Source organism: Benincasa hispida, chromosome 6, assembly GCF_009727055.1.
Source record: "Benincasa hispida cultivar B227 chromosome 6, ASM972705v1, whole genome shotgun sequence".
Lineage (NCBI taxonomy): Eukaryota > Viridiplantae > Streptophyta > Magnoliopsida > Cucurbitales > Cucurbitaceae > Benincasa > Benincasa hispida.
Genome location: NC_052354.1, coordinates 52,145,764 through 52,159,014, shown reverse-complemented (window position 1 = coordinate 52,159,014; position 13,251 = coordinate 52,145,764). Strand labels below are relative to the sequence as shown.

General features: G+C 37.6%; 1 protein-coding gene across 2 annotated transcripts in view; it reads right to left on the bottom strand.

Moving 5' to 3' along the window:
- Positions 1–844: 844 nt before the first annotated feature.
- Positions 845–13,251, bottom strand: part of LOC120079887 (protein ENHANCED DISEASE RESISTANCE 2) — a 73,282-nt gene continuing 60,875 nt past the window's right edge. Inside the window, exons 18-22 of one of the 2 annotated variants that reach the window (XM_039034332.1) lie at positions 9,422–9,469; positions 2,467–2,610; positions 2,296–2,391; positions 1,546–1,647; positions 845–1,220 (exon numbers count right to left, since the gene is read on the bottom strand). In XM_039034332.1, coding sequence (XP_038890260.1) covers positions 1,128–1,220; positions 1,546–1,647; positions 2,296–2,391; positions 2,467–2,610; positions 9,422–9,469 — 483 coding nt within the window. In that variant the 3' untranslated portion in view covers positions 845–1,127. The remainder of the gene's footprint in view (positions 1,221–1,545; positions 1,648–2,295; positions 2,392–2,466; positions 2,611–9,421; positions 9,470–13,251) is intronic. The other variant, XM_039034334.1, reaches the window with a different exon arrangement.

The window sequence follows — 13,251 nt, the reverse complement described above, 5'->3', positions numbered from 1 at the left end:
TATTTATCATTATTATTTTAGCTTAATGATATAATTCAATACATAGATTGATGGATTTAGAGATTTCAAGTTGGTGAAGGTGGTAATTTTTTTATTTTTTTTTAAAAAAAAGAAAAAAAGAAAAACTAGTACTTTTTGTCTTCATCAACATCTTCATATATATTAATTTAAAGATACAATCAATTCAAATAAATATCAATATGTTTACATGAATAATTATCGAACACGGGAGAAACATTATGCAAATTAAATCATCCATCATCCGAAAATTTGCCCAATTATATGATAATAAAGTAAAGCAAGAGTAGTTGGGAGTGGGTAAAGTGATTTCAGAAAGGGCCCTCTCTCTCTCTCTCTCTCTCTCTCTCTCTCTTTTTGTAAGCTTCAAGATGGAAAAGATTGGCCCTGCAACAGTATAATGATTATAATATATATGAAAAAAGAGAGAAAAAAAATCAGATTATATTAATGACATTGAGCTGGTGGAATTCTGAGGCCAAAACCGAATAGCATAGAAACAATCAAGAAAAGTCATGAACAATGTGAAATAATTTCCAGCAGTAGTAACAGGGTGAGGCCAATCCCATCAATCCAATCACTTTTTTGAAAAATACATGTGATGTAGTTTATTAAAACAAAAAAGTAAGAGAATTTTAACCAATCAAATAACAGAATGATTTGTATACTGATAGGTCAATCAATTATGAATTAACAAAATGAAATGTTGATCCCCTTTGAATGAGCTAGAAGAGTAAAAAATGGAAACATGATGCGGGCACGGTAATATGTTGGGGATGGTGTGTATGTGTTTGTTTAGGTTAAAAACTTTCCAAAACCGTGTTCATAAATAGAAAAAAATATTTAATTCAAACACATTTTATAGTGCATCAGACACGTGTCTTGAGCATATCTAGACGTATCTATGTCGGATACATATTCAACTTCGATACTTTGCCACTTATAGTAAGTATATAGTTCCTCCAAGAGATGAAGGAGTTCAAGTCACTAGAACTACACAATTACAGATTAAAATATTTCGAGAAGATTTTATAGCTTATTAACAAATACAAAACCTCTGTATCACAATGAATGAATGTGAAGTGCAGTAAATGCAACATATAGAGACCTTAATCCTCCAAATGTATTGCTGAATCAAGCTTCACACGATTTAATCGAACTGTTCCAAGAATATACTCGGGCAACTCTTCCTCTTCCTTTGCCTGCAATTGTGAATATCCGTCAACATCCATAATACAATGACTTTGACAAACGGTTAGGAAATTAAAACGTAAGAACCAGGTCGATTAATTGCATAATGCCGCGGCTGTACGTTGTTCCATAAAATATAAAATCTCTAATGATGAATTAACCAATCAAATTATGCAGATAAATAATACAACTATAGCCAACAGATAAATTTAACTCCTACTTCCTTCATTGTTTCCCTAATTTCTTGAGGGGCGGGAGCGTCTATAAAAGACATCAGAAGAGAAGCATGTTGGATTCTGAAATATGATTACATAAACATTTAAGTAGAAAGTAAACCTCTATTAGGATGGCGAGATCAACGACTAAGCTTGTGACATATCCAAGGACAAGGCCAATAACACTCCTGGCTACCGTTGATGATCCAATATCCACATCAATCTGCAAGATATTATGAGGAAATTTAGTAAAATAACTTAACATATTTTAAATATGTATTACATTTTAATGACTTAAAAGACTTCTGATGTTTCTATGAACATTAGAACAAAGCTATAATACTTGAGTAGTTCAAGATGTATGGTGCTCTCTTCCCAGAGAAGACTCCAAGCAAAAAATGCATTGCTAAACCGAATGTCTATAGACAGGCACCAACTCTCCTAATGGTGTCTCCCCCGAACAGATTAGTATGTCCATCGCTACAAGATGGGCCTCATAATCACATACAGAACATTCTCCTCACTCTCATATAACTGATGTCTAACTGTATTCAGTCATCTCACCTGACTTGCTTCTAGCACTAGTAGAATAAAACGTATTGGGGGTTAATATTGTTATGAACGTCATCTACTAGTCAAGTACTAGGAGGACTTGAAAACGGATATAATAAAGGTAAATAATGTGAAAAAGATGATAAATAAAGTAAGTATTTTTCCTTGGAAATTTTATCGAGCTTTGACATTGACTTGCTTTACCAGTAGACAACTAACTCTCTCAACTTGGCCTGTCTAAGTAGCCATAGAACATCTCTAGCAAAAATCGCACCTGCTTATCAATGCATGCTATTAAGGATGGGTTAGAATTATTTACTTCCAGAAAATTATCTCGTCTGAGGTACTTGCATGTAACTGCTTTGCCCAAAAGGCAAGCTTTTGTTCCAACTGCACGCTTAACCATCCAATATCCCTGTTGGATTAAACTAATCATTAGTTGCAATGTCATCAAGAATAAGAAATATAAGATATCAATATAAATCTGTACCTCGACAATGCTGGGAATTAATTTAAATCTAGAATCTCGATATATATCATTCCCATCCACAAATTTACCCAACAAAGAATTTTTGTTTACAGGCCTATCTGCAGCATAGTACATAACCATACTATAGTTTGGCTTGGCTGGAACCTGAACAGAAATTAACAGAGGGAACATGGCACAAGACATCTCAGATAAACTGACATACTAATTCTCGGAAGACTGAGAACAAGGAAATGGTAAGGATGTCCAATAAAGTATCTTACTTTATAAAAAAAAAAAAAAAAAATTGTACTCTTTTTTACAAGTATAAATGTGTTCTATAGCCTTCGACAATTAAAGATAACAAATGTGCATCCTCCATAACCTACTTCTATATGGACATTGTAAAACTCTTAGGTTTGAGAAAGAATCAGAATGCTCTATTCATTCACCAAAGATATAAATATATACAAGTGTACAAAGCATAGAAAAGGAAAATATCACAAAATATTTACAAGAATGGAAAACCTTAACTATAGAATTATAATACTCCCCCTCAAGTTGGAGCATATATGTTAATCATGCTCAACTTGTTACATAGATAATCTATACGTCTTTCATCCAATGCTTTTGTGAAGATATCTCCTAATTGTTCTCCAATCTTCACATATCCTGTAGATACCAACCCTTGTTGAATTTTCTCACGTACAAAATGACAATCAACTTCAATATGTTTAGTCTTTTCATGAAATGCTGGATTAGACGCAATATGAAGTGCTGCTTGATTATCACACCACAACTTCGTCAGTGCGGTGATTTCAAATCCCAACTCAACAAGAAGTTCATATATCCAAATCAATTCACACACAGATTGTGCCATTGCTCTATATTCTGATTTTGCACTTGAACGTGACACCACATTTTGCTTCTTACTCTTCCAAGAAATCAAATTACCACCAACAAAAATACAATACCCTGAGGTTGATCTTCTGTCTTCTTTAGATCCTGCCCAATCGGCGTCTGAGAAACATTCAATATTAGTATGACCATAATCCTTATATAATAAACCATGTCCGAGAGCAGCCTTCAATTAACAAAGAATCTGTTCCAATGCAGCCCAATGATCAAATGTAGGGCATGACATGTACTGACTCACAATACTTACTGAATAGGCTATGTTGGGTCGAGTCACTGTAAGGTAATTAAGTTTTTCCACTTACCTCCTATATCTTTCAGGATCTTTTAGCAATTCTCCATCTTTTGTGAGCTGTAAGTTGAGCATCATTGGGGTACTACATGACTTAGCCCCTAGCTTTCCTGTCTCAGTCAACAAATCAAGTACATATTTTCTCTGTGATAATAGAATTCCTTTCTTGCTTCTTATTACCTCAATTCCTAAGAAGTATTTCAACATGCCCAAATCTTTTGTATGGAATTGACTATGAAGAAAGGTCTTTAGAGACTGGATACCAAAAGCATCATCACCAGTAATCACAATATCATCCACATATACGACTAACAAGATGACACCACCCTCAGATCTCTTAAAAAAGACTAAATGATCTGACATGCTCTTCTGCATTCCAAAGCTTTCAATCACTTGATTAAATTTACCAAACCAAGCTCGTGGGCTTTGCTTTAATCCATACAAGGATTTACGAAGGCGACACACCATTCCATTCTCCCCCTGAGCAACAAACCCTGATGGTTGCTCCATATACACCTCTTCTTGAAGATCACTGTGAAGAAATGCATTTTTAATATCAAGCTGATGTAAAGGCCAATGATTGATTGAAGCTAATAAAATAAACAACTGCACAGATGCCATTTTTGCTACAAGAGAAAAAGTATCAACATAGTCAACGCCATAAGTTTGTGCGTAGCCTTTCGCTACAAGGCGCGCTTTTAACCGAGCAACAGAACCATCAGGATTGACTTTAACTGCAAACAACCATTTGCAACTGATAGCCTTCTTTCCTGCAGGGAGAGAAACTAAATCCCAAGTACAATTATCATCTAAGGCAGTCATCTCCTTCACCATTGCGACACACTAACCAGGATGAGACAAAGCCTCATGAACAATTTTAGGGATGGATACAGACTCTAAGGATGCAATAAATAAACATGTGGAAGGTGACAAATGGTTATATGAAACAAAAGAGGAAATAGGATGAGCACATGTACGTTTACCTTTACAAAGAGCAATAGGAAGATCATCACTCGTTTCTGGATCCAATGACGAAGAAGACTCTGGTACAGGGCATGGAACTGAAGGAGGTTGTCGTCGAGTATAGACCTTAACGATGGGTGGAAGAGTAGAGGTAGCCACAGTAGAGTATGAATCAAGGAAGAGGATCGAGAGGGAAAATAACTGTGTAGACAGGAAATTATCTCTATTCCTTATGCTCCCACTGACTCTTATTCAGAGAGATGATGTTGATGAAAAAATGGGTATGTTAAAAAAACGTGAATATTAGGAGAGACGAAATATTTATTTTAGACTAGGACTAATAACACTGATACCCCTTTTGGACACGGGAATACCAAGGAAAAACATTTTAAGGACTTTGGATCCAGCTTGGTATGCTGAGGCCCGAACATCCCGAAACAAAGCAGGTACAACAATATTTGGGTGGTGAATGGGAAACAAAATGTTGCTTGGGGCATAAAGTACAAAAAAGAGGTATCTCACCCTTAAAGAATGGAAAAAGGCATGCGATTTATTAAGAAAACAAAGCTATGGAAACAACATCAGCCCAAAAGGATTTGTAGAACATGCGCATATGAAACATCAAACTCTGGCTATCTCAAGGAGATGACGATTCTTTCGTTCTGCAACCCTCATTTTTGAGATGGCAGGTATCGACACAAGAAGATTGATAAGAAATGCTATGGGCATCTAAATAAGACTTGAGTGTATGAGAGAAATATTCCTTAGCATTATCACTCCGTAGGGTTTTAAGAGCACCACTAAATGAGTTTGAATTTCAGCATGGAAGTTACGAAAATGAGAAAGTAACTCAGAACGACTTTTCATTAAATATAACCATGTAACACGAGAATATGTCATCGAAAAATGTAACAAAATACCTAAACCCTCCTTTGGACTCAACAAGACATGGACCCTAAACATCAGAATGGACTAATTCAAAGGCAGGCACTAGCTCGTTTATTGACTCGATGATACAAATTCAAATGATGAAATCTAGCAAACTGACACGACTCACAATATAAAGAAGACAAATGTTGAAGTGTGAGACGAATACCCTTCAACAAGAGATTAGACGGATGACCCAAACGACAATGCTCTTCAAAGGGAGACGACACGCTTGAGCATGTGATAGCCGTAGGTGTTTGTGGTTTCAAAAGCTGTAAAGACTCCAAATTCACGCCCTGTTACCAATAGTCTGTTTCGTCTTAAGATTCCTGAAATAAGCAAATAAACAAGGAAAAAAAAGAAACGCAACAATGAAAATCACGAGTGAAGTTTACTGACCCGAATAATCAAATTAAACGAGAAAATGTGGGTAAATTTTAAAACTGATGACAAAAGCAAATTGATTTCAGTAAGATGGACGGTTTCCTTCCTAAAAATAGGAGTGGGGTTCCATCAGTTTATAGTGACATTAGGTGAAGAGGTAGATATACAAAGGTAGAGAATAAACTGGGGTTACTTGTCATATGACTTGTAGAGCTGCAGAGTCAATGACCCATTTTGACGTGGAGGAAAGAAGGCATTAAAATGTTACTGCTCTTCTGCGATGGCCTAATGGGAGTAGAAGATGATTGCCCTCATGACTCTCTGATACTGTCTGAAATTTAGCAAAACTCCTCTCTCGTAGAGAATCGTAATTGGACTCTGGTTCAAGAATTATTCAGGAGTAGAGGCGGACAATGTGCAGAGAGTGATGCATCCTCTGACCCTTTATTCAGCAAATTTTTCTGCATTCACGCTTCGTATTGGCCAAGATTTATGACAATAATAGCAAACAACACCTCATGGATTTGATCTTTGGTTATTGGGATGACCTTTGGAGCTATTTGATTCAACCCCCTTATTACCTCTATAATCATTTGTGCGCCCAATCAAAGCACTACTAGAATCGGATGATGTAACTGCTTGTGTCTTTTCAGTACGAAGTATTCGAGTGTAAGCTTCTTCCAATGATGAGATATTTGAGCTTGACAATACTTGATCTTTGGCCATCTCATATTTAGGTGCAAGACCTACTAAAAAGCTCATGATAAACAACTTTTCACATTGAGCCATTAGAACTTTTGGATCCGTGCTGATTGGCATCAAGGCATTGAATTCCGCGCATGTATTTTTAACCTCCATAAAGTAGCTTGTAAGAGATTTTTCTCCTTGATCAAGTTGATAGAGTCTTACAAACATCAAACACTCTATTAATATTCTCTTTCCCTGAATAAAGGAAATCCAGATATTCCAATAGTTCCTTGACTGATTCGCAGTGATTTACTAGTTCAACAATTTCACAGTCAATAGAATTCTTGATTTGTAGAAGCATCCTTGAATTTTCCTGCCACCAAATCTTCTTATTAGCATCAATCGGTGGCTCTTCTGTGATGTGATCATCCATCTCCATGCTCCTGATAAAGTGGCGGACATTTGATCTCTATGAATAGTAGTTGGATCCATTCAACTTGTGTTCGGTTACTTTTGACACCATAGGAACAATCTCAGACATGACTACTGGTTTCTTATCCGCCATGACCTCAAAAAATAGACATTGGACAGCAGAGAATCAAACCCTAATTTACCGAAGAGATGTCTTTACAAGTAGTGAGAATATCTATATATCCCAAACAAACACACCAACAAGATGAGTCAACAACACTAAAGAAACCCACAGAAGACGAACCAAAAATGATGGCGCACACGCTGGCGCGTGGACGGATGGCAAGTTGGAACAATCAGCGCGTGAGCCTCACACACTGGTCAGATGGGGTTCGGACTTTGGGGTTTTATAGATCGGCAGCTAGGCTCCTCGTTGGACTGGACGGTGTCAAAAAAATAGCTTTTTTTTTTCTCCTTTTTTTTTTCGGCAGCGGCGGCTGCTGCTAACGACAGCGAACGAACCAAAGACGGCGATTGTGAGCAAAAGTGTAAACTCACCTCTCCACAAAACCCTAAACGTATCACAAACGGGTTCTAAATTCTCAAACCCTAAGATTCACAAAACCCTAAGTTTGTTTAGAGAGCTCTGATAACATGTAAAACTCTTAGGTTTGAGAAAGAATCAGAATGCTCTATTATTCACCAAAGATATGAATATATACAAGTGTACATAGCATAGAAAAGGAAAATATCACAAAATATTTACAAGAATGGAAAACCCTAACTATAGAATTATAACAGACATAATATTTTTCTACAAAGAAATAAAGTCTATATTAAACTGCCATGAACATCATTCTTGCATCTCCTAACATCACTTCATTAAAAGTGATTTTTATTTATTTGTTTACTTTTATTTCATTTATTTATTTATTAGAAGAAACATATTTCATTAATATATGAAATATTACAAGAGGGGAGGGCAAGGCCGCCTAGCTGTCGGGTACAAAAACCTTCACCGATAGGCCATGGGAGTGTGAAGACTACAATCTACAAAAGATGCATGTACGTACACCATTATGAAGCCATAAATAGAACTGGATCAATAAAAGAGCCAAAGATGTCATAGCACCGTCAGAGGTGCATATATTTCTCTCTAGCAATTAAAACCATAGGATCTTTTTCTGATTTTCAAATGGGCGACCCAATAGGTAAAAGGCAGTGAGATCACGCATATTAAGGGACACATATAGGATTATGCTTAATGGAACTCTCAGTTCGGCTGAAATTTTTGCAGAAAAAGAACCTGTCACAATGTCTTATGCCATCAATTTGTCCTTCATGTTTCAAGGAAGGAGAATCTCTCAATCACATCCTAAGCATTTGATTTCTGTTATTTGATGTCTTCACTCTTCCATAGGTATTTTCTAATTCTTGTAAGGCAAATGGGCTTAAACTTTTATGTGGTATTCAATGGAATTCGCAAAGCATATTTACTTTTGGTCAATACTGTTAAGGTCATTCTCTTCGAGCTTTGGCTGGAAAGAAATCGATGTGTTTCTCAAAATTCTGCTCAATCTTCTTATGCTTGTTTTGACTCACTCATCTAAAGTCTTATTCATGGTGTTCTCTATCCAACAAGTTTGAAGAGTTTTCAATCCAAGATATTTATTGTGGCTAGCATGTTTTATTGTGCCATCCTAATGTTGGAATTTTAAGTTTCTTTGTTATTGTTCTATTGCTTCATGGGTTGTGTTTATTTTTTTTATTATTGAATTTCTTAGATAGGCCTCCTTTTATTCTCTTAATGAAAACTTTCGTAACCTTATTTTTTTAAGGAAAAAAAAACACAAGACCAATTGAAAGCCTCCAAGATGCAGGAACAGTATTTGCTAGCAAAAGAGCAAGATAGGAACAAGAGTCCCTAAGGTTCTTCCTCCACATCGCACATGGCACGCCTACTTGGAGATAAAGTGAGTGAAGATCTTCTTTGCACCCATCGTAGGTGCTAATGCACACCTTCGTGACTGAGCTCTTGTAAGAAGAATTCAATCTTGGGAAAACTTTCATGTTGGATTTATTTAACGATGCGTAAATGGGGCATGAAAAGAAAATTAAATCAAAAGAAGTATGCAAGCTACCACTAGATGAATATCCAAGCCTTTGAAATATATTGAGCTATATAACCATTTGACTGTAGGCTGTAGCTAATACCCTCTTTACCACTCTACTCAACTCTTGAGATTATAATGTCTAATACCTACAAAGCTCAGAAATAAACATATACTATGCATGTTTGTCGTCTTACTGCTATAGAACAAAGTTTACAATTACAAAAAATATAAAATAGTATAAACTAACTTCAACCATCAATGTAGAATTGTAGATGATTGCACATACCTGGAGATTAATGACAAGCATGAACGGAACTTTCTTTCCAGCTTGTGACTGATATTGGAAATGAAATAGTTATTCTTAATGTAATTTTACGACAAATAGTTTTGTTATTCGACAAAGGACTTAATAATGGGTAAATAACTATAATAGAACAGATATTATTATAGAAAAGGAAGCTAATTAGGAAAGGAAAGGATATTAACTAATAGCTAAAAAAAATTAAAAGACTAATATGTAATCAAAACAGCATAATAATCTATTTAAATAATACAATTCTAAACTCTTCAAGTTGGATTGTATATAGAATACAAGTCAATCTTAGAGTCGAATTCAACAAGTTGTTCTCGGTAATGATTTGGCAAGGATGTAAGTAATTTGATGGCAAGATAGATGTAGCACATAGTTAGACAAGTTAGTATTTCAACTAAAGGTCTTTTCAAAATTTGACAAACTAATTGACAAGCTATGAAAGACATCTTTAAACAAGTTTTGGGGAGAGTGTTGAATTTATTTTCAAATTGTAAATATTAGCTGTGTATTTGTTGAAATATGGTGTATTTGCCCTGAGGGCATTTATGTCTTTTTACAATGTGTCTACTGCTCTAGGGTTTTAGACTTGGGCTATTTATATCTGAGTCTGGGGTGCTGTGTAAGTGTGACAAAATTAATAAAATTCTCTATCGTGGTTTTTTTCTCCCTAACCTAGGGTTTTCCATGTAGACCTTGTCCTAAACTTCTTTTCCTTATCTTTCAATATGGTATTAGAGCAAGGTGATGAAACCCTAGGTCAGATTGAAGAAATTCAATCAACTTTAGCAGGGGATGGAACAACGCCAGAAGCAACAACGACCGTTGTGATTCAGGCCACCATCAATCGGTATCTCCGATCGATTCTCAACCCAATACAGTCACAGCAACTGATTGGGATCAGCCCAACCGCACCGCACCAGATCTAGCCTTTCGTTCGGAGATCAGACCGGTAGAGCCCAGTCGGTTCAGCCGTCGATCGCACATCAATCGCACATCAGCTGTTCCAGACCTCCAGTGTGCCGCCGATCGCGTACCAGCCGATCCAGATCTCCAGCATGCCGTCGATCACTCCCAGCTACAATGCCGATCCATTCGGGCGTCACCCCAGTGCGTCCGATCCATTTTCTAGCGCGGCTCCGATTCTTCCTTTGACGAGTTTTAGCACGGTGTCTATCTTCCCCAACGGTCTCCAGGTCGCGACTCGTCTAAAACACCAGCCGCAGCACCTGCAACCTCCTTTCCAGCCTCAAATCCGTGCCGTCGAGCCTACTGGTCAATATTCCTCTTCTGTTCCGATCAGGCAGCACCCTACAACCTCTGTTCCAAGCGGGTCAATCAGTCACGGAAGTTCTGGACCACTGGGTTTTTCATCGATTGGAATTCAACAACAAATTGCTAGTTTCTAACAACAGATTGTAGTGCTTGGGGTGATCTTTGGGACCACGTCCAATCTTCAGATGAACCCTAATCCAGACTTACCTTTTAGTCTGTCGTTATATGTGGAAAATCCGGTAACAGTTTTCCCTAATTTACCTGTTGCAAATATTTTATCTGCATCTGTGGGAAATTCTACAGGAATAATCATAGGAGAGAAACGAATGGCCAGAATTATTTCTCCTGGTCTCAATCGGTTAAAATGGTCTTTGAGGGGTGACATGAGTTCGGATATCTGACTGGTGAGATACCGAGACTAAACCCTGGGGATCCTCAGGGATGTGCCTGGAAGGGAGAGGACTCTCTTCTCTGTTCAATACTGATTAAGAGCATGGAACCTTAAATCGGAAAGCCCCTGCTCTATTCTGCTACTGCTTGGGATATTTGGGAGTCAATCCAGAAACTGTATTTGAAAAGGCAGAACGCTTCACGTCTATATACGTTGCGGAAAAAATGCAAGCAAGGGACCATGGACATAACATCCTACTTCAATAAATTGTCTCTACTGCGGCAGGAGATGGACTTGTGTCGTGATTGTCTGGAATTGCTCAAGGGGGTGGGGGGTGGGGGGGTCCAGTATTTGAAGATTGAGGAAACTGACCGTGTTTACGACTTTTTGGCTAGCTTGAACTCAAAATTTGACACTGTCCGGAGACAAATACTGGGGCAAAGGCCGATACAGTCTCTTATGGAGGTTTGCTCTAAGGTTCAATTAGAGGAGGATAGGACAAGTGCTATGAACAGTTTCGTGGTTACTACTGTAGACTCTACTGCTTTTGGGGTCAAGTCCTCTGGGTCTGATAATGACAAGCAGAATGGTAAATCCCCTCCAATATGTGAGCACTGCAAAAAGCCGTGGTAAACGAAGGATCCATGTTGGAAACTACATGGTGGACCTCAAAATGGCAAACGTCGCCCTTCGAATGACAAGTCAAAGTTTGGTCGAGCTCTCGTGAGTGAATCTGTTGATGCTACGTCACAATCTCAGGTGATCAATCCAACTGACTCAGGTACTGTTGGGATCGGTACTATCGTCCAATCAGGTACTCCTCAATCCTTTAACTTCTTTATTGAGGGAAATGAATCATGGATACTAGACTCAGGAGTGACCGATCATTTAACTGGATCATCTGATCAATTCTTCTCCTGTTCTCCGAGTGTTGGAAATGAGAGAATTCGAATTGCAGATGAGTCCTTTGCTCCCGTTGCGGGGAAAGGTCATTTGTCTCCATTTTGGGGATTGGTTTTCCAGAATGTGTTGCACGTGCCGAAGATTTCTTACAATCTGCTATCTATAAGTAAAATAATCAAAGATTTAAACTGCAGATTTATTTTCTCACCAGATGTTTTTTTTAAGACTTGAGCTTGGGGACGACGATTGGTACTGCCCGACACGATAGGGGCCTCTATTTCCTTTCTGATGAACTTTAGGAATTTGTCTAGGACTAGTTTGTTATCGTCGTTTATTGTTTCTGAAAAAACATTATTTGTTATGGCACTTTTGACTTGGACATCCAAGCTTTCAATATATGAAGTACTTGTTTCCCCATTTATTTTATAATGTGGATGTTTCTTCTTTGTCTTGTGATGTCTGTATACGTGCAAAACAGCCCAGGTTACCTTTGCTTTTAAGCCTTATAAACCTTCCCAACCTTTCCATTTGATACATAGTGATGTATGGGGTCCTTCCAACGTCACGATTGTGTCTGACAAGCGTTGGTTTGTCACTTTTATTGATGATCACACCTATCTTACATGGGTGTTTCTTCTTACTGATAAATCTGAAGTGACGTATGTTTTTCAACAATTTTACACTACCGTCGAAACCCAGTTTAATGCTAAAATTGTCTTTCTTTAGAGTGACATGGACGGGAATTTGTTAATCATACCCTTCGTGAGTTTTTGACGTCGAAAGGTATCGTCCATCAAAATTCGTGTGCTTATACTCCCAAAAAAAATGAGGTGGCTGAATGGAAAAATCACCATCTTATTGAGGTTGCTCGATCTCTCATGATTCCTAAATCTTTACCCTCGTATCTGTGGGGGGATGTTGTACTCACTGCAACTCACCTCATCAATTGAATGTCCTCTCGTGTTCTTAAATTCCAAATACCCCTTGAGTGTTTTATCCACATTTCTTTTTCAAATGTTCCCCTTTGGGTGTTAGGGTGTATTGCTTTTGTTCATAACCACGGTCCTCACCAAACTAAGTTTGCTCCTCGTGATCAAAAGTTTGTGTTTGTTGGCTATCCTCTTCATCAATGGGGCTATAAGTATTTCATTTGTCCTCCAAGAAGTACTTTGTCACTATGGACGTCACATTTCTCGAGGATAAACCTTTTTTCCCTATTAGTCCTCTTTAGGGGGAG